This window comes from Oryx dammah, unplaced genomic scaffold (assembly GCF_014754425.2).
Source record: "Oryx dammah isolate SB20612 unplaced genomic scaffold, SCBI_Odam_1.1 HiC_scaffold_18, whole genome shotgun sequence".
In the NCBI taxonomy this organism is placed as follows: Eukaryota; Metazoa; Chordata; class Mammalia; order Artiodactyla; family Bovidae; genus Oryx; species Oryx dammah.
The window spans coordinates 13,136,285-13,163,826 of record NW_024070202.1 but is presented as its reverse complement, the minus strand read 5'-3'; the positions used below and the strand labels follow the sequence as shown (position 1 = coordinate 13,163,826).

Here is a 27,542-nt window from a genome sequence, read left to right as displayed (position 1 = left end):
ATCATTATTTCATTATAGTGCTACAGATTTCTTGAAATAACATTTATGCTCATCACTACGTGAAAGAATAGTGCTACACCTTGCTATTTAATGTGTTAACAATGTAGCACATATTACATTGCTATATTACTGTAGCACAAACTTCTGAAAGAACACTTTGATAATTTATTTTGAATGTAATAGATCTCCTTTGCAACTAGTACTTCCATTGTATGCACTTATAAACATTTTTCTAGGAAGGTATCTATAGTTTCACTACTGCCAGAGGAGTCCACGCCACACACACAAAAGGTAAGCCTCCTGGGCTTTCAAAGGACAACTATGTAAGTCTCTACCAGGCAACAGAACTTAATAATATCCCTCAGGACTGAATCAGAGACACTCACACACAGAAAAGTGAAAGTGAAAGTTGCTCTTTGCGACCAGGCCAGAATACTGCAGTGGGTTCAGTTCAGTTCAGTTCAGTCGCTCAGTCGTGTCCGACTCTTTGCGACCCCAGGAATTGCAGCACGCCAGGCCTCCCTGTCCATCACCATCTCCCGGAGTTCACTCAGACTCACGTCCATCGAGTCCGTCCAGGGATCAAACCCAGGTCTCCCTCATGGCAGGTGGATTCTTTACCAGCTGAGCTACTAGGGAAGCCCTACAGGAAATGCAGAGTCTTTTTTTTTTCCCCTGGGGTGTATTACAGGTGATAAACTGGCATCTGCCCACATAATGTAGGGTGACAATTAACCAGCAACCAGCAGAAGCTTATTTCAGCCATACTCACTTGTTCCCTGGTGGATTGGATGGTAAAGAATCCGCCTACCATGCTGGAGACCTGGCTTTGATTCCTGGGTTGGGAAGATCTCCTGGAGGAGGGCATGGCAACCCACTCCAGTATTCTTGCCTGGAGAATCCCATGGACACAGGAGCCTGGCGGGCTACATACAGTCCATGGGATCACAGAGTCGAATACGACTGAGTGACCGGACTGAGCGCAGCACAGTCTGGATGAAGCATTACTTAGAAACTTGATGTTTCCTTCCTCCCATCTATATACTGTTATTAAAAATAGTGATTCCAACATATATTTACAAGACACGACCCAGTATCTTTTCCTGTAGTAATAATAAAAATACGCCGCCCCCCCCCCACACACACACACACTTTAAAACCGTCCCTCACAAGTTTCTAGGACGTAAGTTCCAGCACTAGGAGGGAAGGAATGTCTGGGAAGTGGGCACTAAGCAAAGCCTGAGAGCTGCTTGAGATTCCTGCGGGGCTGTCAGTGAAAGGAAGTGAAGGAATTCTAAGCGCCCTCTAACCTGGCGCGGGTGCGGCGGGGGTGGGCCTCCGTTCCCAGGGAAGGTGTCTGAGGAGGTCGGAGTGTGTCCGAGGCCAAGGGCCGGGTCGAGGGCGGAGCCCCGGCTCCTCGCCAGCAGGGCGGCTCGGGGCGGAGCGCAGCCCGCGTGGCCCGGCGGTGCCGCGGCGCCGCCCACAGCGCTCCCCGGCCCGGCGGAGCAAGGCAGCGCGGCTCCCGAGCCATGGGGCGGCTGCTGGCGCTGAGCTTGCTGGGGATCGCGCTGGCGCTGCTGGGCGAGAGGTTCCTGACGCTCAGGTAGGGGCTGGGGGCCCTCCCGGGTCCGCAGGGTCGGGGTGGCCGGGGCTGCGGGGGCCCCTCGTGCTGGGACCCGGGGCCGGGGACGCTCTCTGCCGGCTCTGCTCCCCGGCCCGCCGAGCGTCGCCACCCCACCCCCAGCCGCCCGCAAAACCCCACACAGTTTGGGCTGAATCGCGAGACTTCCTGGAGAGTTTGCAAGCTTTTGCTGCTCACAAAGTTCTTTGCTACCTAGGTTGACGAGCTGTGCGAGTGCCGTGCAATTTACTCAAGGGCAAACCTCGTGCTTTAACTTGAAAACGACACTATTACTAATGCACTGAAACTTTAATTATAAAGATTTATTTCAGGTCACGGATCCTGCTTCTCTTTGGTGCCCAAACCAGCCTCTGTCTTTAACAAAGTTGTTCTCCATCCCTCCCCTGCCGCGTTGGAGAAGCTTCTTCCGCTCTCTAATCTTGGCGCGGCAGATCAAAAATACTTGAAATATTCAGCTACTGTTCTTACATCACTTCCTTATTTATCTCCTCGTCCAGGAACCGTGAAGCCAGAATGCCAAACAGGACCCGCCTAGTCCTTCACACATTTTACTTATTATGAAAAAAAAAGGCGGTAGGCAGATGTCACAGTCTCCACATTATCAATTCAAATTATATAAGCCTCACGCGAAAGAATTCCAGAAATGCTGAGCATCTGTTCTGTATGCTGTGCTCTTTTAGGCTCCTGTAATAGAGTAAGGTACCGTTCTTACCCTATGAAAGGGAAGGAGAGAAATAAGACAGATGGATAAACAAGGATGTCCAGTGCAGCAGTGTTAGTCGCTCAGTCGTATCCGACTCTTTGCGACCCCACGAACCGTAGCCCAGTACGCTGCTCCTCTATCCATCGGATTCTCCAGGCAAGAATACTGGAGTGGATTGCCGTTCCCTTCTCCAGAAGATCTTCCTGACCCAGGGGTCGAACCCAGGTGTTCTGCATTGCAGGCAGATTCCATCTGAGCTACAGGGACAGTCAGGATGTTCAGGACAGGTACAAACCAACCCCTATAGGCTTAAGGAGGAAAAATGACAACTCCTGAAGCTGAAGCTCAGGAGGAAGAGACATTTGACATTGTCCTGGAAGGATGGGTGAAACCCAAGTGGGGAGGAAGGAGGCAGTCCCAGATTGAGGTTGCAGCATAAACAAAGGGACTGATGTGGGGAAGTTTGGATCTGAGGGGAGCTTAAAGTTAAGGGATGATGACAGTAGGGATAGGTGAAGGATAGGTCTCGAGATGGTTATTAAAGGTATGCTGAGAAATTGGGGCCAGCTTTGATGGGCAAAAGGGAACTATCAGTGTTTGCTGTGTGTGTGCTTTATTTTTTAAACAGGAACCTGTTTAAACTTTCTAAAGCAGAATCAGCTGGACTGTGTAGAGCTGACCTGGAAGGCTGCATTAGAGTAGAGCAGTGATTCTCAATCCTGGCTGTGCCTTAGGCTCTCCAGGAGACCTGCTGTCTGGACTGCACCCCCAGCAGTTCCAATCCTGTTGCTCTGAGTGGGGCCCAGGCATGAGTATTTTTTATTTTTAAAAATTCTCTTGATAATTCTCACATGAAGTTAGAGTTGACAAGTACCAGAATGGAGACTAAAAAGACCTGGGGAAACTAGTTAAAGTATTGCAGTGGTCTGGCCCAAACTCTGGAAGCCGGGGGGATGAGGGGTAGGTCAAAGGTGATGCTAGAGTTTCCAGCTCAACTGGCTTGGCTGTAGCTTCGTCTGCTCTAGAAAAACACCAGGAGGACAGTGTCTGTGTGCCAGGAAGGGTCAGAGTCGGAGGAGGAACGTTCACTGGTAAGAAATGGATATGCTGAGCTTAATTTTCAGGTTATATAAATGACTGTCCTGTTCTGCAGAAGCTTATTGAGTTGGATGATTTTGTATGATCTATCCAGCTCCCAGTTTCAAAGCAAGACCATTAAAATTCACAAGCTCATTAGGTTCTCCCTATAGTTCAAACCACCAGTGTTTCTATTAATTGAAGTTTTCTTAGTTTATAATTTTTTCTTCTTAATAATCATAAGGTTTTAAATTTAAGTCCCTTTGAATTGGTCCTGGGTGTTCTTTGGAAGGAATGATGCTAAAGCTGAAACTCTAGTACTTTGGCCACCTCATGCAAAGAGTTGACTCATTGGAAAAGACTCTGATGCTGGGAGGGATTGGGGGCAAGAGGAGAAGGGGACGACAGAGGGTGAGATGGCGGGATGGCATCACCGACTCGATGGACATGAGTCTGAGTGAACTCCGGGAGTTGGTGATGGACAGGGAGGCCTGGTGTGCTGTAATTCATGGGGTCGCAAAGAGTCAGACATGACTGAACTGAACTGAACTGAGTGATAAATATGGTTGCAAACTTAAGAAAAAATAGAAAAATCTTATTCATACAGACTGGACCTGATGGGTCATTTAAAATTTAATGTGTCTTTTCTTTATAAAGACTTGACTATAATAAACTTTATTTAGCAGTGACTTCACAGGGTTGTAACCTCATTGGACAACTGAAGCCTCATATTGGCTGATGTGAGAAGGTGAGGGGAATGATGGATGGACAGATCTAGCAAATAAAAATGCAAGACACCTAGTCAAACTGGAATGTCAGATAAACAACAAATCTTTTTTTAGTATAAACATACCCCAGGCAATATTTGGGATGTAATTATACTAAAATAGTATTCATTATTTATCTGAAATTCAAATTTAACTGGGTATCTCACATTTTATCTGGCAACCCTATAAGTGCAGAATATCAAGTACCTACTGTTTACGAAGTTTGGTGGGGTGCTTAAATGCATAGCATTTCTCCTTTCAGTCCCTTAGAGTATTTTGAAAAGCAGCATGTTCCCACCTCCACAAAAAGAAAGGCTCTTCAAGAAACAGATTTTCAGTTTGTTTTTTTTTGCTCTCATCCGGTGCCTTCTATTTTATTATTCTATTTTTAGAGATGGTACTTTGGCACTCAAGTTTCTTTCTCTCCCCCAAGGTGCCCACTTAAATTTCAACTTGGATTTCAGATAAGCAATGAATAATATTTTAGTATAAGTGTGTCATGGATGGATAAATGGAATCAGAGTTGTCTGTTTCCTTCTGAACTGTAACTGGCTACAGTTCCCAGGGGAGGATGGCATATCATCCCCAACTTTTCCACTCCTCCCTGCTGCTGAGTCACTTCAGTCGTGTCCGACTCTGTGCGACCCTATAGATGGCAGGCCACCAGGCTCCCCAGTCCCTGGGATTCTCCAGGCAAGAACACTGGAGTGGGTTGCCATTTCCTTCTCCAATGCATGAAAGTGGAAAGTGAAAGTGAAGGCGCTCAGTCCTATCCGACTGTTAGCGACCCCGTGGACTGCAGCCTACCAGGCTCCTCCGTCCATGGGATTTTTCAGGCAAGAGTACTGGAGTGGGGTGCCATTGCCTTCTCTGCCCTAGTTGAACAATAAAGGGGAAAACAGAAATACACAAATGTTTCCAGGCCCGTGCTCCCTATTCCAAAGCACACAGCCTTGAATGAATCATAAGACTTAAGTGCCTAAGAGACTTGTGCCTGAGCAGGAAATCCAGAAATAAGCACCTGAACTTTCTGCTTGTTGCCTGACATCTTTTATGACAACTCCACCAAGAAGCTATCCAATGAACACTTCTGAAGGGGCAGCCTGTTTTTTAGCCACCATACTCCTTATTTATTGTGTGACTACCGTGTGCTGGTCTGAAATGGCTGTGCTGGGTCTTCATTGCTACACAGGTTTTCCTCTAGTTGCAGAGAGTGGGGGCTACTCTCTAGCTGCGGAGCACAGGCTTTTCATGTGGTTACTGCTCTTATTGCAGAGCATGCGCTCTAGGTGTGTGGGCTTCAATAAGCTGTAGGGCGTGGGCTCAGTAGTTACGGCTCCTGGGCTTTAGAGCACAGGCTCAGTGGTTGTGGTGCAAGCTTTGCCCCACAGCATGTGGGATCTTCCTGGATCAGGGACCCAACCCCTGTCTCCTGCATTGGCTGGCCGGTTCTTTACCACTGAGTCACCAGGGAAGCTCTGTGTGCTAGTCTTTGTGTTCAAAGTGTCAACAGTTCTTTGTATTAAACTAAAACAAACATTTACTGACATTTGGAAAGAAAGCCCTTTGACCTTCCTGCCTTCTCCCAGTCTTCATATCTGTCTTTATATTATATTATATATTTCCTATATTATATCTGATAAAGCTGAAGCTTGGAGAAGCTAACTAGTTCAATAGTTAGTGCCAAACCTGTACTCTAAGCCAGGTCTTCTGATTCTGGATACAGTTTGCCCCAGTTCCCTGCAGCCTCCTCTCTCGTCTGCCATTGGAGCAAACGTTCTCAGCTTTACAAGCCTGAGCACAAACTCTGAGTTAAGTAAGAGCATTACAGGGGATGAGGGAGTAAATTCCAAGGGGTTTTACAAGTCTGTATGTGAAAGATAAAGCCCCTGTTTGAATTTAGTGTGTACTTAAAAGATAAAGCCCCACCAGTGGTTTGTAAGTTCAAAGGCAGTGCAATAAGGAACAAACCTGGTAAGAAGACTGTGTCCCCTGTTGACACACCCACCTGGTGCATCTTTACTGTTACCACAAAATGAAGCAAGATAATCACTAACCAGCCCCATCTCATTCTGCTTTGAAGGTAATGCCCTTTCCTGAGTGAAAGAAGTAGAGATTTCTTTCATGCTAATGACTGTTGGTTAAGGGTTTATGCCTTATAGCCAGATAGCCTGAATTCTCCACTATTTACCTGACTCATTGGCTTTTTATTTAACCTTTCTGTGCCTCAGTGTCCTAATCTGGAGGATGGGGGGTAGGCTGTAAAAACAATCAATGAGTTAATTCTTGCAAAATGCTAGGACAATGTCAGACACATAGTAAGGGCTCAATAACTGTTACCTGTGATGACGTTGGAGCAGAGGTTCTTAGATTTTTGTGCCGCAGATCCTTTTGGCAGTCTGGTGAAGCCTTGACTCCTTCTCAGCATCATGTTTCTAAATGCATAAAATAAAATACACAGGATTACAAAGCAAACTTAAATACTATCTCAGTTAATACTAACTTACTTAAATTCTATTGTCAAACTATTTGAAAAATCTAATGTAGGCTATATTAAGCCTTAAATATATCTAGAGGTCGTTGAATACCTAACAGTAGGTACTGTGAAGCCGAGATGAATATAAATGGTATTTTGAGATATCTACAACTAAAATGTTAGGAAACATCTGCAATTTCTGTTAGTGGCAGTCACAGGTACTACTAGTAGAAAGCTCAGTGGTTTGTTGCCTACGCTCATCATCAAAAGAAATACTCACTTTCAGGCAGAGGTTTAACTAAAGATGTGTTTTTCTCCCCATCTGAGTTCATAGACCCCTGAATTTTACCCATGGACTCCATGAAGGTCACTGGGCCTGAAATTAAGAACCCTGATGTTGGGACTTCCCTGGCAGTCCAGTGGTTAAGAATTTGCCTTGCAATGCAGGGAATATGGGTTCGATCCCTGGTTGTGGAACTAAGATCCCACATAAGGCCTATAGACCTAAACTGACCTGCCAAAGGTCATGCAGTCTTACTGCTATGACAGAAACACAGTCTACCTGTTTCACTACTAACACTTTTGATACATGTTAGCCCTTCTTATTTCTGATTACCATTTATCACCCATGAGTATCAGCAGCAGCATCCTCATCACTAGTATTAACTGCTACTACTTATGTTAGGCTTAATAGACTTGTTTTCCAATAAAAATTAATTTAAAAAAATACTTGTTTTCCCTTTAAGTCATTCCTGGGGCTCATAGATTTGAGATCTTTTGGTATTTTTTTTTTTTTTTACTGTTTATTTAAAATTTTTGTTGGTTATTTTATTTTTAATTTTCTATTTGTCCATATATTTTATATATTTAATTTATTCATTTATTTTTATTTCATTGCTTTATTGCTATGTTTTAAGAAATTTAATACTATTTTAGTTATATGATTCCAAATACATAGTGATTAACACTTTAATTAGAAACTTTCATATTATATATATACACGTATATGTGAACTGCCAAAATACATAGTTGCCACTCCCTTTTGGTAATTCTGAGTTGTCCAGGCTGAGGTTTCTTCCATTTTGCCGAGAAAACGGTAGCCTTGCCCATATTCAGCGTCTAGAAGTCCGAAGAGGCAAGGATATGAATAGAAGAGAGACAAGGGACACAGGGTCATTCTGTCTCTTAGAAGAGTGGCATGCGTGAACCACTTTGAAAAATGCAGACTGCTCTGTCAGCACGATTGTCGTTATTTATGTACGTAGAGAACACAAAGAAGGTGCGCCGATGAGAAGAGGGGAAGCCTTCGAGCAGCAGAGCCCAGATGTGTTTGTCCACCTTGCTTGGCGGGCTGCTGCTCCAGGGCAGGAAGCAAGAGTGAAGATGCTTTATCGAAGTTCAACATTTTCTTGTTAGTTCTTCACTTCTGTTTTTACGAAATGACAACAGCAAGTAGTTTTGCCAGAGTAGTTGGTGCTCCTCAATCTCTTAATAAGTATTTATGTGGTATCTCCTGTGAGCCAGGCTCTGAACAATGCCATTTTCCCTTGGCCTGCTTTCCATCACTGCGTCATTATGCAGAGGGTCTGAGCAGTTTTCAGCTCCCCTGGGTCTTCTGGTGCTACATCTGAGGCTCTTCCCACAACAAGAGAGCTGTGAGAACTGGGATATGGTGTCATGCTCATATTTGCATAGGGGCATGCATTGCGAGCTGTATTTGCTGGATTACTAGCTTCCCTTCATGGCCCGTGTTCACATAGAGAACTCTGTGATGTGCATTTTTATTTTAACTTCAGTTCTGGTACTATTCTATGTTCCTACCCTTGTTTTCCATCTTCTCCTTTATCCGCTTTAGATTTGTGCTGTGTTTTGTGTCAGTGTGTGTGTATTGCTGTAAGCCTCTTTAAACCCTTTCTGCTACAAAGCAGGGATACATAAACAGATGGATTTTTTTCTTTTTTAAACAGGAATCGACTTAAAGCCTCCAGAGAAGTGGAATCTGTAGACCTTCCTAATTGCCACCTGATTAAAGGAATCGGTGAGTCTGAGAAAATGCTTGTTACACAGCTCACATTGTTTGGCCACTAACACTAAAAAATTCACTAAGTATTTTGGCACATAATTACTGTTTATCAGAGGAACAATCACATTAGATCAGCAAAACCTTTTCATCTCTTCTGATCTCATGTACCCTGTATTTCTTCTCTCTTACTCTCACTGTGATTTACTAATTATTTGTACAACCCTATGTTTGTTGTTAGATTTCTTGCTTGTTTAGTGACTTTGCTGAACTATTTTTGTCAGGTCTGTATTTTTGTCACGTGTGGCAACTGAATTCTATGTAACATTAGCCCAGGAGTGAGTTGGGGAAGGTAAGCCAGAAGGAAGAGAAGTTATAAAATAGAAAAATAAAAATCTCCTAACAAAATCTCCACTTCCCACAAATATTACTCAGCTATAAAAAAGAATGAAATAATGCCATTTGCAGCAACATGGGTGGAACTAGCGATGATCATACCAAGTGAAGTAAGCCAGACAAAGACAAGTATCATATGATACCACTTACATGTGGAATCCAAAAAATTACACAAATGAACTTATGTATAAAACAGAAACAGATCCAGAGACAGGCACTTCCATGGTGGTGCAGTGTATACGGGTTCGATCTCTGGTCCAGAAAGATTCCACATGCCACAGAGCAACTAAGCTGGTGTGCCACAAGTACTGAGACCATGTTCTAAAGCTCCTGAGCTACAGCTACTCAAGCCTGAGCGCCTAGAGTCCATGCTCTATAACAAAAGAAGCCACCCCAATGAGAAGCCTGGGCACCACAGGAGTCCGCCCTGCTCACCACAACTAGAAAAAGCTTGTGCACAGCGGCAAAGACCTAGTACAACCAAAAGTAAAGAAAGCATGAATAAATAACTTTTTTATTTTTTTAAAAAAGAAGCAGATCCACAGACATAGAAAACAAACTTTTGGTTATCAAAGGGGAAAGCGGAAGGTGGGATAAATTAGGAGTTTGGGATTAATATATACACACTTAGTTCAGTTCAGTTGCTCCGTCGTGTCCAACTCTCTGCGACCCAGTGAATCGCAGCACGCCAGGCCTCCCTGTTCATCACCAACTCCCGGAGTTCACTCAGACTCACATCCATCGAGTCAGTGATGCCATCCAGCCATCTCATCCTGGGTCGTCCCCTTCTCCTCCTGCCCCCAATCTCTCCCAGCATCAGAGTTTTTTCCAATGAGTCAACTCTTCGCATGAGGTGGCCAAAGTACTGGAGCTTCAGCTTTAGCATCATTCCTTCCAAAGAAATCCCAGGGTTGATCTCCTTCAGAATGGACTGATTGGATCTCCTTGCAGTCCAAGGGATTCTCAAGAGTCTTCTCCAACACCACACTTCAAAAGCATCAATTCTTCGGCGCTCAGCTTTCTTCACAGTCCAACTCTCACATCCATACATGACCACAGGAAAAACCATAGCCTTGACTAGACGGACCTTAGTCGGCAAAGTAACATCTCTGCTTTTGAATATGCTATCTAGGTTGGTCATAACTTTCCTTCCAAGGAGTAGGCGTCTTTTAATTTCTACCATATATAAAAGAGATAAGCAATAAGGAAGCACAGAGAACCCTGGTGTGCTGCAGTCCATGGGGTTGCAGAGAATCAGACACAACTTAGCGACTGACGACAACAACAAGGTACCATATATTGTGTAGCACAGGGAACTATACTCAGTATTTTGTAATAACCTGTAATGGAAAAGAATATATATATGCACATATAACTGAGTCACTATGCTGTACACATAAAATTAACACAACACTGTAAACCAACTATACTTCAATAAAAAGTAAATAATTAAATTTTTAAAAAAATTTCCATCTCCCACAAAAATAACCTCAGATACAGAGTTTCTATTTTATCTTTTCTGGTATTTCCAGTGCAAATGCAAATAAATATATGCATATACATTTATATCTATTTTTTCACAAATGGCCTCTTAGTATAAAATTATATTCTGTGACTTGCTTCATTCTGACTATGAAGAGATTTCCACATTAGCACTTGAATAGACCTCCCTCATTCTTTTTAATATTTGCATGTACCATTATTATTTAACCAGTTCCTTATTGCACATTGGAGTGGTTACAGGTTTTTGCAACTACAAGCAAATCAGTGAACATCATCATGCATATAGCTCTTGCATCTTTTTTACATGAAGGATAAGTTTTCAATAGTGGGATTATTGTTCAGTTAGCACATATATTTAAAGTTTTGATACTGTTCGCTAAATTGCCCTCAAGTTGGAACACGAATAAACTCAGGACCTCATATTTACAACCACATTCACTCCAGACAGGATTCATAATGCACTTTTGTCAAAAACAAAGTAGTGGAACTCTTCTGGATCATACAACGAAGGCTTCAATTTCACGCCATGCCATGCTCAGTCATTTCAGTCGTGTCCAACTCTTTGAGACCCAATGGACCTCAGGCTCCTGCCTGGCTCCTCTGTCCATGGGATTCTCCAGGCAAGAATACTGGACTGGTTGCCATGTTTTCCTCTGGGAATCTCCCCGACCCAGGGATCAAACTCTTGTCTCTTGGATTGCAGCCAGATTCTTTACTGCTGACCCACCAGGAAGCCAATTCATGGAACCTATTGGTTTTCAGAGCAGCCTTTCCTACTTCAGAGTTTCTTTCTGGTTCTGCCCCCTCTCCTCTGTACATCTGTTTTCTCTGTGCTCTTGTCTCCTTTTCCCGTTGCTGCTTCTGTACTTTTTTCCTAGTCCTGTCTCCCTTCACTAGACTCCTTGACTTCTTTCTCCTGGCATTTCCCCTTTTTGTTTGTTGCCCAAACACTGAGCAGGAAGATACAAACTCGGTGTCAAATAACCAACTGTTGGATTGAAAAGGGCTATGCTGGATAATGCAGACTGTCCTAAAATTCCGATTGTCTGAAGTCCTGAGAAACTCAGCAAATGCATCCTTCTTTCTGGCTGCAAGCAGGAAGAGCTCCTTGGAACTGGTCACTCAGCAGAAGCCAGATGGCAGCTGAGAGGGACCTGTTCAGGTTGGGAGGTTGAGTTAGCGATCCTGGAGGTTACTTTTGCTACCGAGTTAATAATTGTAAAATTATTAAATAGCCTGGCATCTGTGAAGCCCACCTTCTGTGGATTCAAGTCTCAGGGCAGACGGCATTACAGGACAGAGTGCCAAGCACATTGCTGCTGCAACTCATGGGACAGAGAGCTCCTCGGAGGAAAACAAGTGCAACAACATTTGTATTCTGAACAGGCGTCTGACTGTGTTTGTGACCTTTATGTTGTGATGTGTGCGAGCTGCTGTCTGCAATTGGGAAGAATGAGGAAATATGTCACCTATGGCCCCTCTTGTGAAGCGTTTAATGTCTCTGACGCACTTCAAAAGGCAGTGGAGCAAAGACGTTGAATGATTAGAAGCACATTTGGGATACATTTTTAGATCAAATTAGAATCGTATTTTTCTCTTTTTCCCTTTCTTCTTTGCTTTTGCTCTCTGGTTAGCATACACTATGTGAACATTTGTTGAGTGCTATGTCAGGGATGCATAGTGGTTAATAATAGCTTGTGGTTATATGTTTTTAACAACAGTTGCTTATTCAGTGGTCTTTGATTACAAAGGATTAGTCGGGTATACTTTCCCATATGGGCAAAAGCAACTTCTCACGGTAGGCAGCAGGAATACAGGAGTTCTCTTTTTTAGTTTCCACTTTGGGAACAGTAGCAGACACACACTTGAGGCCAGCTAATCCCTCCAGGAGTTCTCTACTTATTCCATTTTTTGTTTTTTTATTCCTTTCTAGTGTATCTAACAGAAACTAAGATTTGGCATAATATCTATATCTAAATAATAAAAAATATGCTTAAAGAGCTATTTAATTCTATTTGAAGTTTAAAACATTTTAAAATATCTTTAAAATATCTTGAAAATGCTGGCATTCAGAGCCTGGACTAAAAATTTTGAATGGATTATTTCTCTTGAGTTAATAAATGATTTTATACAATTGGTAATCATGATTTTTATAACTGCTGCTTGAGAGATTTTTTTGTTTTTTAAGCATGAAAGTTTGTAGCTCTTGTCATCAAGCCCTTTGCAATCTACCTATGCAAAGGGAAGCAGAAAAACTCACTGTGTGAGATATGAACATATTTTTTGTTTTTCTTTTTATAACAGTTAAGGATCTAAGGCTCAGAGAGGTTAACTTTAGCAATTTTTTTTCAATATAGTGTCTTCTCCCAGAGTCATTAACACATATAGCTGATTAATGAACCAAAAAAGTGGAAAATAATAGGCTACATTACATTTTGGTTACTCTGTTGGGTATGAAGGGCTGATAAGCTATTATAAAGTTACAGTAAGTAACTTACAGAAGAAAGAAATTGATTTTCTTTTATGTGACAGTCCAAAGACAAGCAAATGGCCTAGGGTTATTAGACGACTGTATTTCATGTGGTCATTCTGAGACAAAGGCTGATGAAGCAGCACAGCTATCTTCAACGTTTCACCTTGGTCCAAGACTAGAACTCCAGTGGTTGCCATTTCCCAGCAGGAAGGGGTAGAAAGAAAATTTACCTAGATATATTTACTTTCTTTACCCAGTAGTTGCATACACATTGTACTTTCATGTCCCATTAACCTGAACTCAGACAAACAGCCACCTTTATCAGCAAGAGGGATTTCTCTGATGGCTCAGTTGGTAAAAAATCTGCCTGGAATGCAGGAGAATTGGGTTCGATTCCTCGGTCAGGAAGATCCCCTGGAGAAGGGAATGGCAGTATCCTTGCCTGGGAAATCCCACGGACAGAGGAGCCTGGTGGCCTACAGTCCATGGGGTCACATAGGGTCCGACACAAACGAGCAAGCACACACATGTTGCCATGTACCTGTAGCTGAACAGCAATAAGGGAAGTATGGATCCTGGGGAGGGGTTAGCCTTCTCTGACACAGATAATTGCTAAAGAAATAAGAAGGGATCAAAATCAGATGTGCTAATTTACAAGACTTTCTGGAGAAAGATGGTTTGAAAGAGGTTTGAAAGAAAAGTACAACATATGAATTGATGAAGATCTTGGTGAAAGGCATGGAAGAAAACATTTTGAGGAAAAAGCCAACATATAGAATCGACCACAGCAAAGTCAAGTGTTCTCAAAAAGGAATCAAGGAATGGTTCTCACAGAGAAATTTCATTAAATGTTAGGTTGTATTTGTTTCTATGTACTTTTAAGTGAGAACAAAAGCCTTGAATCCCAGCTTCCCAGTTTGTGATCTTAACTGTTCAAAGGCTCAATATTCTCCACTCTAAAATAAGAGATAATATTATCACTTCTTAGAGTTATGAAAATTATATGAATTAACATGTGTAAAGTACTTATAAGGAGCCTGGTACTTGGTGAACACAATGTATGTTAATAGTTATAACTAATAGTTATAGTTACTATTACTAATAGTTAATAGTTACTACCAAAACTACTACTGTTTCTGTTATTGAATTAGAGGAGGAAAAACATCTCCAGCTTTGACTACTTTTACAATAATCAGACTGAAAGGGTGTTATGAGATGACAAAAGCCTACTGTTATATTGGCTATAGAAGTGAAGATGGGGGAGTAGATCTGGAAAATATTCTAAAGAAGCTACAGATATGACTTTTTTTCCTTTGAAATTAGGCAACAGGATGAAACAGAAGTTGCAATGTGGTCGAAGTGAACATATCTTTTAAAAACGTTGCTCTCTTCTTGATTATTGAAAGAATATGTTTTGTAGAAATTTTTAAAACAAAGAAAAATTTAAAGAGTAAAAGGAAAATCACTCAACCAAAAATCCCACCACCCCAAAAACATGGTTAGTTTTTTTTTGTACATATCTTTTCTTTGTCTATGTGTGTAGGCATGTACACATTGAAATTGTCTTAAATAATTTTTCAAGAACAACAAATTTTAATTAATTGAGCTCCTACTAAATGGATCTAGAAAGCAGAACTTGGACTAGAATTCTGTGTGCACATGTGTGTTCATATGTTTGTGTTTTTGTGTGTATATGTGGTGAAGGGTTCCTTGGTCCTCGCTCTTTACCAGTTGAAAAGCACCATGGAACTTTTGGTGAGTATCACAGACCCATTTTTGAACCTGCTGAAAGCATAGAACCTTTTTCACAGAAGATATCTGTACATATACAGGACATTTTGCATTGCACAGAATTTCAGAAGGCTCATAGAGTCTTTAAAACCCATTTGTGGTTCCACAGACCCGAGGTTAAGAACCCCGCCAGCACACTATGCTTAGACATAGCTCTCCACTTTCTGAGACAGTAAGCATATGGGTCATCTTTATGAAGTGAAGTTCTTGACTTTTTTTTTGCTTTTCTCCACTGTGATGGAACGAGCAACGCTAGAGGCAGTGCAGCTAAATGCAAACTCAGGAAGCAAAACCCAAATAGCTGGATAGGTGCTGTTTGTTTTTGACAACCTAGAAATAATCTTGGAGACATACTCTGGAGAGGGCTTAAAGGGGAAGACTGAATTTTGTGGACTCAAAGAACGCGTCATGACTTGGCTTAATCTAAGCCATTTTTCTTCTTTTCTGTGTTTGGGTCTATTATCTGTCCATGGAATTTACACAGTGAGACCACTGGGAAGGTCTTATGTCTAATTATTTGCTGTGCTGTGTGGAGTGTACAGCAGACAATCAATAAACAATCAATAGTAATTGTAGTCTGTCTCAGAGACTGCTCTGAAGCTTCAACTGGCTTCAGGTGCATGGTATTTTTCATTAATTTTCTTTTGCCAGTTTTTTTTTTTTTTAATCCAAAGCCTAAATTTAAAGATTAAACAGAAAGCTCTTTGCTTATGAGATCGAACAGACGTTGTTTTTTAAAGAGGGACTATATAATCCCAGGTGTTTTATCTCTGGTAATGAGAGAAATGTCTGTGTTTGCTTCAGACTGAATGAGCCGAGAAAGGGACAAGATATTTGCATGGTTAAATGATGATGAGTCCTTCATTCTGAAAGTAATAGTCCCCTGATGGCAATTACTTTTGCATAGACATCTGGCTGTTTATCATAAGAGTGTACAGATGTCAACTTTTTCAGTCTCGTAGCTAGAAATGTAGTGATTACTTGACTTTGATTTGAGTAAACATAAAATCTCTAACATTTAAAGTCAGAAGTTCACTGCAGGAAAGGATTTGGACCTGACGTTTATTAAAGGGAGTGGTTCCTTGGAAGGGAACCGTGCCAAAAGATACAGACACTGATAAAGCAAACAAAGCTCTACCTAACAAATCACAGAATTTGAACATGACATCTATCTATTTCTTGAACTTAACAGAAGCTGGCGCTGAAGATATTGACATACTTCCCAATGGTCTGGCTTTCTTTAGTGTGGTGAGTATCTACCTTCTCCATCTCAGTGCAAGAAGTACAAGGAAGTTTGATGAGGCCTGCAAAGCAGTCACTTGAAGTTCCTCACTTTCAAAATTATATTCTGAAAACAAAAGACAGGTCAAACAGGATCTTGGAAATTTACCTCCAGCTTCTCTAAATATAGGGATGAAAAAGTCTTTGCCAGTTGACTTATTACTGTTTATGTCCCCACTGCCTTGCACTAAAATATTCCAGTGCAATCTGTTTGTTATTAAAAATGATATCTGGAGCATGATTGTGGATATTGATAATACATTATCCTATTTTAAATGCAGAATATACCTTTCTTTCCATTGAACATTCAATTTAAAGCTAGCATTCTTGCTGTTATTTATTTATTTTAATTTAAATTTATTTATTTTAATTGGAGGCTAATTACTTTACAATATTGTATTGCTTTTACCATACATTGACATGAATCCGCCACGGGTGTACACATGTTCCCCATCCTGAACCCCACTCCCACCTCCCTCCCCGTACCATCCCTCTGGGTCATCCCAGTGCACCAGCCCCAAGCATCCTGTATCCTGCATCAAACCTGGACTGGTGATTCGTTTCTTATATGATATTATACATGTTTCAATGCCATTCTCCCAAATCATCCCACCCTCTCCCTCTCCCACAGAGTCCAAAAGACTGTTCTATACATCTGGGTCTCTTTTGCTGTCTCGCATACAGGGTTATCATTACCATCTTTCTAAATTCCATATATATGCGTTAGTATACTGTATTGGTATTTTTCTTTCTGGCTTACTTCACTCTGTATAATGGGCTCCAGTTTCATCCACCTCATTAGAACTGATTCAAATGTATTCTTTTTAATGGCTGAGTAATACTCCATTGTGTATATGTACCACAGCTTTCTTATCCATTCATCTGCTGATGGACATCTAGGTTGCTTCCATGTCCTGGCTATTATAAACAGTGCTGTGATGAACATTGAGGTACATGTGTCTCTTTCAATTCTGGTTTCCTCGGTGTGTATGCCCAGCAGTGGGATTGCTGGGTCATATGGCAGTTCTATTTCCAGTTTTTTAAGGAATCTCCACACTGTTCTCCATAGTGGCTGTACTAGTTTGCATTTCCACCAACAGTGTAAGAGGGTTCCTTTGCTCCACACCCTCTCCAGCATTTATTGCTTGTAAACTTTTGGAGAGCAGCCATTCTGACTGGCATGAAATGGTACCTCATTGTGGTTTTGATTTGCATTTCTCTGATAATGAGTGATGTTGAGCATCTTTTCATGTGTTTGTTAGCCATCTGTATGTCTTCTTTGGAGAAATGTCTATTTAGTTCTTTGGACCATTTTTTGATTGGGTCGTTTATTTTTCTGGAATTGAGCTGCAGGAATTGCTTGTATATTTTTGAGATTAATTCTTTGTCAGTTGCTTCATTTGCTGTTATTTTCTCCCATTCTGAAGGCTGTCTTTTCACCTTGCTTATAGTTTCCTTTGTTGTGCAGAAGCTCTTAAGTTTAATTAGGTCCCATTTGTTTATTTTTGCTTTTATTTCCAGTATTCTGGGAGGTGGGTCATAGACGATCCTGCTGTGATTTATGTCGGAGAGTGTTTTGCCTATGTTCTCCTCTAGGAGTTTTATAGTTTCTGGTCTTACATTTAGATCTTTAATCCATTTTGAGTTTATTTTTGTGTATGGTGTTAGAAAGTGTTCTAGTTTCATTCTTTTACAAGTGGTTGACCAGTTTTCCCAGCACTACTTGTTAAAGAGATTGTCTTTAATCCATTGTATATTCTTGCCTCCTTTGTCAAAAATAAGGTGTCCACAGGTGTGTGGATTTATCTCTGGGCTTTCTATTTTGTTCCATTGATCTATATGTTATTTATTTTTGAACAATATATTAACTCCCAAAGGAAGGCCAGTGCTTTTTCTTTCTTTTTGCTGCTGAAAAGCCTATCATCAGTGGAAAGTCATTGATTGCGTTTACCCTTCACTTTTGCCTTAATTTTTATAACCTGAAAAGTAACAGTCTTTTCAGGCATATATTTTAAAGACTTCAAAATGGATTGGCCAGAGTGCTGCTAGGTTATACCAATAGGCATTCTAATTGGAAAACCGTATATATGGGCCAAAGAGGAAGTTCTGCCTTTCTCTCCTCCCTAGAATGGGCCAGTGTGATGGACCTCAGCATCTTCATGGGTTCCATTTTTCTTGAGAAAGAAGAATCCAACTTTTGGACTTCCCTGGTAGTCTAGTGGCTAAGACTCCTTGCTCCCAATGCAGGGGGCCCGGGTTTGATCCTGGGAACTAGATCCTTGTACCACAACTAAGAGTTTGCATGCTGCAACTGAGATTCAGTGCATCCAAATAAATAAATATCTTTTAAATGAAGAAAAAAGTATCCAACTTTGAAGGCAGCCTGTAGGTATTCTGTTCCCTCTCAGCAGCCATTATTTTCAGACTCTGAGACTCAGGGAAAGATGTGAAAACCTTGGAGATGCTTAGAAGACAGTAGCAACACTAATAAAATAGCTGTCAGACTTACGAGGAAGGTGAGAGAGCACAGCTTAGATGAGAATGAGGGTTAGAGCACCCTTCAGGTTCTTGATGGTTTTTATGTGAAAGCCTGTGAGCAGCTGGTTGTCTACCATGGAGGAAGAAAAGAAATACTGTAGGTTTTGGCAGAAGCATGGATATTTATATTAAATTTTCAAACTACAACTTTAAAAGAAAAATTGTAGTTAATTACCTACTCACAATGAGTAAAGTGATATTTCTGGGAGGACTCTGGGTTTGTGTAGAAGCACGTGCTTGCACATATGGCTTACAGTCTTAGGGAAAAGCACTGAAATTACTCGTCAGCATTATACATAACCAAAGACACAAATATCTAGAGTAAAGGAGAAGGCAGTTGCTTGCCTTTTTTTTTTCCCCCCAAAGAAGCTGTTCTCAGAGATTTGGGTAATCCAGAAATCATCTATTTCAAGATTTTATCCCCATAAAAATAAACCTGAATTAGGAGGAGTGAGGTCTTCAAATACATAAATCAACAGCCATTTTTAGCTGAGAGATCTAATATAGTCACAGTGATCTTGTAGTCAAGTCAACAGAATTTCTTCTGCATGATTTTTTTTTTATCCTTCCTTGGTTATATGACTTTTTACTGATGTAAAATGATTTACTTTCATTTTACTGATTTTTAAAATTTACTCAGCATTGTCTCTAATATTTCCTAGTATGTTGCTCCTTTCTAAATGAATAACTCCTACATCGTGGCATTTGTTTATTCTTCCAAGCATTGTAGCCCGTTAACCCATCCCATTCAACAGTTAGGGGCAACCTCAAAACTGACACCACATTTAATGGGGACTTGGATGACACAGAATAGAATAGAGATTTAAATGACAGTGTAAATGTACTTGAAACTGCTGAACTGTACACTTAAAAGTAGTGATAATGGTAAATTTTATGTTATGTATATTTTACCACAAGTGGAAATAAAATTTTAAAAAGAGATAAAAACAGGTTTAAATGATATCTTAAATTAAGATAATTATGGAGAGTTATTGGGGCTTCCCTGGTAGCTCAACTGGTAAAGAATCTACCTGCAATGCAGGAGACCTTGGCTCAGTTCCTGGGTTGGAAAGATACCCTGGAGAAGGGTTAGGCTACTCTCTCCAGTGTTACTGGGCTTCCCTGGTGGCTCAGATGGTAAAGAATCTGCCTGCAATGCGGGAGACCTGGGTTCCTTGCCTGGGTTGGGAAGATCCTCTGGAAGAGGGCATGGCAACCCACTCCAGTGTTCTTGCCTGGAGAATTCCCGTGGACAGAAGAGCCTGGCAGGCTACAGTCTATAGTGTCACAAAGAGCTGGACACGACTGAGCAACGGAGCGTACATGAAGAGTTATTACGTCCCTGGTAGAGCTTCCTGTGCATCGATACTCTAGTGTTTATGGCGCGTTGATATACCACTGACTTGTCAGTGCCGTGGAACAATAGCATAATTCCAGTGTATTCTGTTTGTTGGATCTTGAAGTTGTATAATTTGATAGATATTTTTTTAATTGGAGAAAATGTGTATTAAATACAATTTGAGCATAAAGTAAGGTTTTGGGGTAGGTTTTGGACTTTGCTGGTGGCTCAGATGGTAAACAGAGAAGGCAATGGCACCCCACTCCAGTACTCTTGCCTGGAAAATCCCATGGACGGAGGAGCCTGGAGGGCTGCAGTCCATGGGGTCGCTAAGAGTTGGACACGACTGAGCAAGTTCACTTTCCCTTTTCACTTTCATGCATTAGAGAAGGAAATGGCAACCCACTCCAGTATTCTTGCCTGGAGAATCCCAGGGATGGGGGAACCTGGTGGGCTGCCGTCTATGGGGTTGTACAGAGTCGGACACGACTTAAGTGACTTAGCAACAGCAGATGGTAAAGCGTCTGCCTATAATGCAGGAGACTCAGGATTGATACATGGGTTGGGAAGATCCTCTGGAGAAGGAAATGACAACCCACTCCAGTATTCTTGCCTGGAAAATCCCATGGCTGGAGGAGCACGGTAGGCTACAGTCCATGGGGTCGCAAAGTGTCAGACATGACTGAGTGACTCCACTTTCACTTGGGAAGGTATTCTTTTAAATTTGCATAAAGTATGACTTGAAAAATTTAAAAGAGAAAAGACCTCAATTATTTCAGTGAGTGCTGAAAAAGCATTAAATAAAATTCAACTCTCATTCCTGATTACAAGCTCAAAAAAAACTAGAAGTAGAAGGAAACTTCCCAGAAACCTACAGCAAACATCATTCTTAGTGGTGAAATATTCACTGCCTTCCCATTAACGTTTAGAAAAGGAAGAAAATGCCCTAAAATGCCGTAACCATCAGTAATCTACTAAAGTTCTTAACCCAAGAAAACAAGAAAAAGAAATACGATGTAGGAGAAAAGACGAAACTGCCATTAATTTCAGACAGCGTGATTACTTGTTTTTCTAAACAGTCCAGGAGATTACACTGACAGACTCTTAGACCTAATAGGAAGTTGAGTGAAATGGTTGGATTCAAAACGAACATATAAAACTCAGTGAGTTTCCCATGCACTAGGAAAAACCAAATAGATAATGCAGTAGTAGTGATAATGCAGTAGTAGTTATACTGCTACTTCTGCTACTATTAATAAGATTTCCTTTGAATAGCAATTTGATATCTGAAATTTATACATAAAAATAAATGAGCAGATATATTTAAGATTATTTTGTAAAGGTAAAGCAATGTAGTGTGGGATAAATATATAGTATGTATAAATATATATATAGTATAATATATATACTAATATATATATGATAAATAAAGCTGTAGTAATTAAAAAGTTGCATATTAGCACAGAAATAGGGCACAAGTCCCCAGACAGACCGATATGTAAACAAGGATCTAGTACATGATAAAAGCAACATTTAGAATCAGTGGGAAAAGGACAGCCTGAGTGCATGCCAGGCACTGAGAAAGTTCCACCTGATGTCCCAGTGGGGAGAGGATGGATGTGTGTCAGAGAGCAGTTTATTCCCGCCCTCAACTCTGCATTATCTCATGTCCACCAACCTTCTGGTTACCCTCTGAGGAGACCAAACCCCTCATCTCTGTCTCTACTCAGAAATATTAGATACTGCTTGGCTTTCAGCCTTCCACCCCCCAATTATTATTTTCTTATTGTTTCATCTCTGCTTTCTTTGTGTTTCTAGCGTTATGCCAGCACCTTTAGCCAAACTATCACTTATTTATAGTTGCTACTTTAGTCCATAAAAATACTTCAGCCTTTATATTTAACTTTTGCTCTGTTTTCAAAAGGGTCTAAAATGTCCAGGCCTCCACAGTTTTGCACCAGATAAGCCTGGAGGAATACTAATGATGGATCTAAATGAAGAAAACCCAAGGGCACTGGAATTAAGAATCAGCCGTGGATTTAATTTGGCTTCATTTAATCCACATGGTATCAGCACTTTCATAGACAGTGGTAAGAACTGATGAGCTACCAACATTAAAAAAAACAAACAAACAATGGTTTGCAAATAACTGGAAAATAGATTTGGATCATATCTGTATAAGAGAACAATTAACTCATGAATTGTTTCTGTATTCTTCATACAAATAAGTCCAACATTGCCTCTTCAGCTGGCAGTAAGTTATACTACATTTTGAAATTTCTAATAGTTATTAATTACACCTGAGTGTTTAGATTTCATAAACTTTTCATATATCTATTTTCATTGCATTGAAAAAGAGCTATATTTCTAAGTTAAACTATAAACAGATTATCCATGAATTCCGTGTATGGAGTGAGAAACACTCTTGCTTAAAGGTCAGGAGACCAGTGATCAGAAATAACACTAGACAGACAGTGACGGGAAAGATGGGGAAGAAGAATGATCTGTTAGGTCCTCTAACAGCTTATACATTCAGCCTTTCCTTGCCTGTGGTATTTAAATGTCAGTGTCTACCCAGAGGTCCTATGGTTATATCTTGTAATTGAACTCTATTCTCTCATTTTTTCAGATGACACTGTTTATCTCTTTGTTGTGAACCACCCAGAATTCAAGAACACAGTAGAAATTTTTAAATTTGAAGAGGAAGAAAATTCTCTTTTGCATCTAAAAACGATCAAACATGAGCTTCTTCCAAGGTAATTAGTCCTTTTGTTCATTCTCAGGTTTATTGCTGCCTTTTCCAGATTATCATGGTCCTTTCATCTTTTGTAAGGGCTGAAATATATACATACATACATACATTCATACATACATACACATACATAAACAAATACATATACTTATATGTATATGTGTATGTATAGTTTCCTTGCAACTTTCCTTTTCATAAATATTTACATGAATGTAAAATTTTGAATGAAACCAGTATTTTAGCCACGGCAAAATTACATTATCCAAACTCAACTCAGTATTGAAGTGATTGAATGGTACACAGATTTTTAACCCCCAAGAAAGAGTCTTTAGAAACTCTCTCAAATGCACATCCTTTCAAACTGGGAAGTATAACAGGTTCATGAGACCTTTTTAGGTCCCAGAAAAACTTGCTCAGAATTTCTACCATGACGACCACTAACTGAATTTATATTCATATAATCTACTAAATAAAAGATGCAGGAATTGCATGGTTTCAGAGTTTTCTGTTATAGTATATACTGCAGAGATTAATTGTCCCTTAATTTGAAGAATGGGCTTCCCTGGTGGCTCAGCAGCAAATAATTTGCCTGTAATGCAGGAGACACTGGTTCCATCCCTGGGTCGGGAAGATCCCCTGAAGGGAATGGCAGCCCACGCCACTCTTCTCCCCTGGGAGATCCCATGGACAGAGCCTGGCGGGCTACAGCCCATGAGGTCACAAGAGTCAGACGTGACTGAGCGACTAAACAACAGCAGTTTCCTTGCAGAGCAGGGAAAGTTGACGTCAGTGTTCTATGCTGACTCGCTTGAGAAATGAGGAAATGCTGGTCTGCAGGGGATTTGCTTTTCAGAGCCGTCTCGAGAGTAGAAGACAAACCTCACCATTGTTCCTTCTGTCACCTTCCATTTCAGATGACTCATCACACAAATAATAATAATACCCGTCCTGCAAGGAAGAGTAGCCTGCTTTATATGGAATTTGTATGCTTAGTATGGAACTAACATGAAATGTTTTCACAAGGTAGCCATGGGCTCCTGGCCCTACAGAATTGGAAGTGCATCACTACTACTTCAAGAACACAGCTGGTTGATGAATATTTTTAATATCTACTTCTCTGTCTGGAATTTAAGTGTGTAGCTGCCAACAGTTCTTCCAAAAATTCACTTCCTAATAATTAGGAGCTTAAGTGCCCTCCAGGCAGCCTTTGCTTTAGGGAGCTCTTTCAGAAAGAGGGGACTCACCTTCCCTGTTTTTTCTTTAACAAAGGGGAAAGCCATTCTTTCAGAAATTTTTGCATAGGGTAATTGGAATTTAAATTTAATAACACCCTTACCTAACTGGTTTTAAAAATGTAATTGTTTTCAGCATATAAATCTCTCACCTGAAGCACTGCACTATGGCAATTTCATCATCCGTCTATCTGGAAGTGTTTATTGAGTGCCTGTTCATTCTCGGCAGGTCGGCTTTGCGAGTCAGGTAGAAATTGAACAGTCAATCTTAGTTTGACTAATAACTAAGCAAAGGCACTCAAGAAAATCCAGCAGCTGAGAAAATGGAAGCTAGGTAAATGTTTTTGACAGCCCAACCAGCTCACCAGCCAAAGAGGCTCCATCAAGCTCTGTACTATGGATAGCTGTGTCTTTTCACGTTGTTCTTAAACCTTACATTTCTTGCTGTCAAAAAAACATACTCTGTTGGCACTAAGTTATTTTTTCTTTGATAATAATCCTGCCATAATTGCTAAATGATCTGTCTTCAGATTACTTGGTACGATACAAAATTATTCTCCCAGCAAATGATATTACAGTAGGTTACATATGACTATACCCATGTGATCTTAGCTGAGCTTTTCCTAGGGAACCTCTTACCAACAATTTAAGGCACATATTGTGTCAACCTTCTGGATACTTAATCATTAATATGGAGACCAACTGGCTTTTCATTTTCTCTCACGTTATTTTTCTCTTCCAGTGTGAATGATATCATAGCTGTTGGACCAGAACATTTCTATGCTACCAATGACCACTATTTCTCTGATCCTTTCTTAAAGTATTTGGAAACATACTTGAACTTACACTGGACAAATGTTGTTTACTACAGTCCAAATGAAGTTAAAATGGTAGCAGAAGGATTCGATTCAGCAAATGGGATCAATATTTCACCTGATAAAAAGTATGAGCTCTTATGGAAGTATTTTCATTTCTCTTAGCCATGGTGCTAGGTGAAATTCTTTACTTCGCTCTTTTTTTTTGCCTAAGGCAGAAATAGCTTACCTGTTATTTTTGGTCTATGATAAATATATATGATATTTATAACTATTACTATAATACTATAATATTATAATACATATATGTAACATATTATTGGCCTTCCAAGGTTACTGGGCTTCCCAGGTGGCACAGTGGTAAAGAATCCACCTGTCAATGCAGGACACACAAGAGATGCAGGTTTGATCTCTGGGTCAGGAAGATTCCCTGGAGTAGGAAATGGCAAACCACTCCAGTATTCTTGCCTGAAAAATTTCATGGACAGAGGAGCCTGGCAGGCTACAGTCTGTGGGGTCACAAAGAGCTGGACATGACTGATCACAAAGGAGAGCTTATAATTTATTATTAAGTATATATATAATGTTTTATATAAACATATGTGCTATATATTTATATATAATGTAGAAATATCTATTTATATACAGTATTCAAATTTGGTCCATATCGTTATGGGTTTCCCCACTGGCTCAGTGGTAAAGAATATGCCTGCCAAGCAAGAGACATGGGTTTGATCTCTGGGTTGGGAAGATGCTGTGGAGGAGGAAATGGCAACCCACTCCAGTATTCTTGCCTGGGAAGTCCCATGGACAGAGGAGCCTGGTGGGCTATAGTCCATGGAGTGGCAAAAGAGTCAAATAGGACTGAGCAGCTAACAATGACAGCAACTCTATCATAGAATTTAATTTTATAAATGTAAATTCTCATAAAATGGGTTCATATTTATATATACATATTTAAATATAAGGTAGATGTTTTTCTTTTAAATAAATATATTATTGTTTTACTGGCTTTTATTGTTTTATTCCATTATAAGGATGACTGTAAACTAGCCAATTCTCTATGGATATATACGATTTTCTTTTCTGTACAAAATATGTTTTTTATTTTTCTTTTACCACTGAAACTTATCCATATATTTTTAAGGAACAACCTCCCCCCAAAGGAGAACATAATGGTTAAATATTCAGATTTTGGAGTCATGTAGACTGAGGTTCAAATGCCTACTGGGTATTGGCTAAATCTGGGGCTATGAGCCCCTTCCCTCTGCACATTTCTACAAGTGTTTCTGTAGAACAAACTCCTCAAAATAGAACTACTCACTCAAAGAGTGCTCCTTTTAAATGTTAATTTTTATAGTGCCAAATCCCCCCCCCAAAAAAATTCTTTCACTTTTATATGTCCAACTCTAGTTTATAGAAAGGATATTTTTCCCTTTTACTAGGTTAGCACATTGAACAATTTACTACACATATAACATGAAATAAATCTGCCATCCTTGACAACTAAATGTCTTTATTTTCATGACAATTTTTTCTTTATTGTTGATTACACAAAATGGATGTAGAATCTTTTCAATTGTCTGTGACTGACCCAATCCAACCTCTCCCACCAAATCTGTTTTTCTCTCCGACTCTCATCTTTCAATTATGAGAGTCAAACTTTCCAGTCACTCAAGCTGAAACTAATAATAAGAATAGGGAGTCCAGCTTTAACTCTCCTCTCACTGTTCCTACTCAGCCGCTGAGCAGCTCACACTGGTTCTGTGTGTGTTTCCTCAGCCCCTCTTCCTTCTCATTGACACTGCTTGGCCCCGGCTCTCACTCTCACTTTCTTCCCATTTGTTTTCAGTCTACTTCCATTTTCTTTTTCTCTTTTTTGGCACCATTGCCAATTTTGTCTTTCTCTGTCCCACTGCCGTTCCAAGACCTCTGAAAGAGGGACCTCTGTCTGCTTTACCTTTGACTCTTCACACTGAGCCCAGCCAGGCACAAACCACATGCTTAGTGACTGCTGCACAGAACTGACCATCTGTTATTATCACACTCTGTTATTCCAGAAATTCAGCAGACCCCAATTGCTTATCAAATCAAGGCAGGCTAAAGGGCTAGACTTTAATAGGCTAGCTCCAACCTTTCCCTTCTACTGTTTTCATACTTACTATGCCTTACACAGGAGCTCAGTATTTTGCAAACCTGCCTCTTTCATTCTTGGCCCTGTACCTTTGCTCACGTGTTTTCTTTTGCCTAAAAGATGCTTTGTCCTCACATCCTCAAATCCAGTCGTTCAGTCCATGTCCACCGCAAATGCCCCTTTCTTTGTAAGCCCTGTTTTTTCAGGAGTTAGTTAGAAATTTCTTCAGTTCCTAGACCCAAAATATGTCTTATGCTACCATCATGTTGTATTATTTTTTTAATGTGTACAGGCCATCTGATCACCACAACACACTGTAAACTTTTCAGGAAAAACAGCTGTTGTCTTCATGTTTATTTCTGTCACAATACTGAGTTCATGGTTTTACCCATTATAATTGCTCAAGAGAACAGTTGCCATGGAATAGTCAATTCAATGAGGAAGATTATGGTAAAGCAGTCCATTAATTCACTCTCCTTAGATGCAGACAAATTATGCTGAGTAGATATTTATCTCTAATGCTTGAATTTCTCAATATGTTAATAATATGTCTTCTGTTTTATACCAAATATTTCTACATGTATATGATCCCTTGAAATATCA

At 40.4% G+C, this 27,542-nt stretch overlaps 1 protein-coding gene and 1 long non-coding RNA gene across 2 annotated transcripts in view; one reads left to right on the top strand and one right to left on the bottom strand.

Annotated features, from left to right (window-relative positions):
* Positions 1 to 1,404: 1,404 nt before the first annotated feature.
* Positions 1,405 to 27,542, top strand: part of PON2 (paraoxonase 2) — a 28,913-nt gene continuing 2,775 nt past the window's right edge. Inside the window, exons 1-6 of the mRNA XM_040260476.1 lie at positions 1,405 to 1,603; positions 8,633 to 8,703; positions 16,041 to 16,096; positions 21,931 to 22,096; positions 22,636 to 22,762; positions 24,733 to 24,933. Of these exons, the coding sequence (XP_040116410.1) occupies positions 1,530 to 1,603; positions 8,633 to 8,703; positions 16,041 to 16,096; positions 21,931 to 22,096; positions 22,636 to 22,762; positions 24,733 to 24,933 (695 nt within the window). The 5' untranslated portion in view covers positions 1,405 to 1,529. The remainder of the gene's footprint in view (positions 1,604 to 8,632; positions 8,704 to 16,040; positions 16,097 to 21,930; positions 22,097 to 22,635; positions 22,763 to 24,732; positions 24,934 to 27,542) is intronic.
* Positions 1,918 to 16,490, bottom strand: LOC120877968. The gene is made up of 3 exons (XR_005724431.1): positions 13,599 to 16,490; positions 6,530 to 6,624; positions 1,918 to 2,355 (listed from the first exon to the last, which is right to left on the bottom strand). It is a non-coding gene; the product is annotated as an uncharacterized LOC120877968 (long non-coding RNA).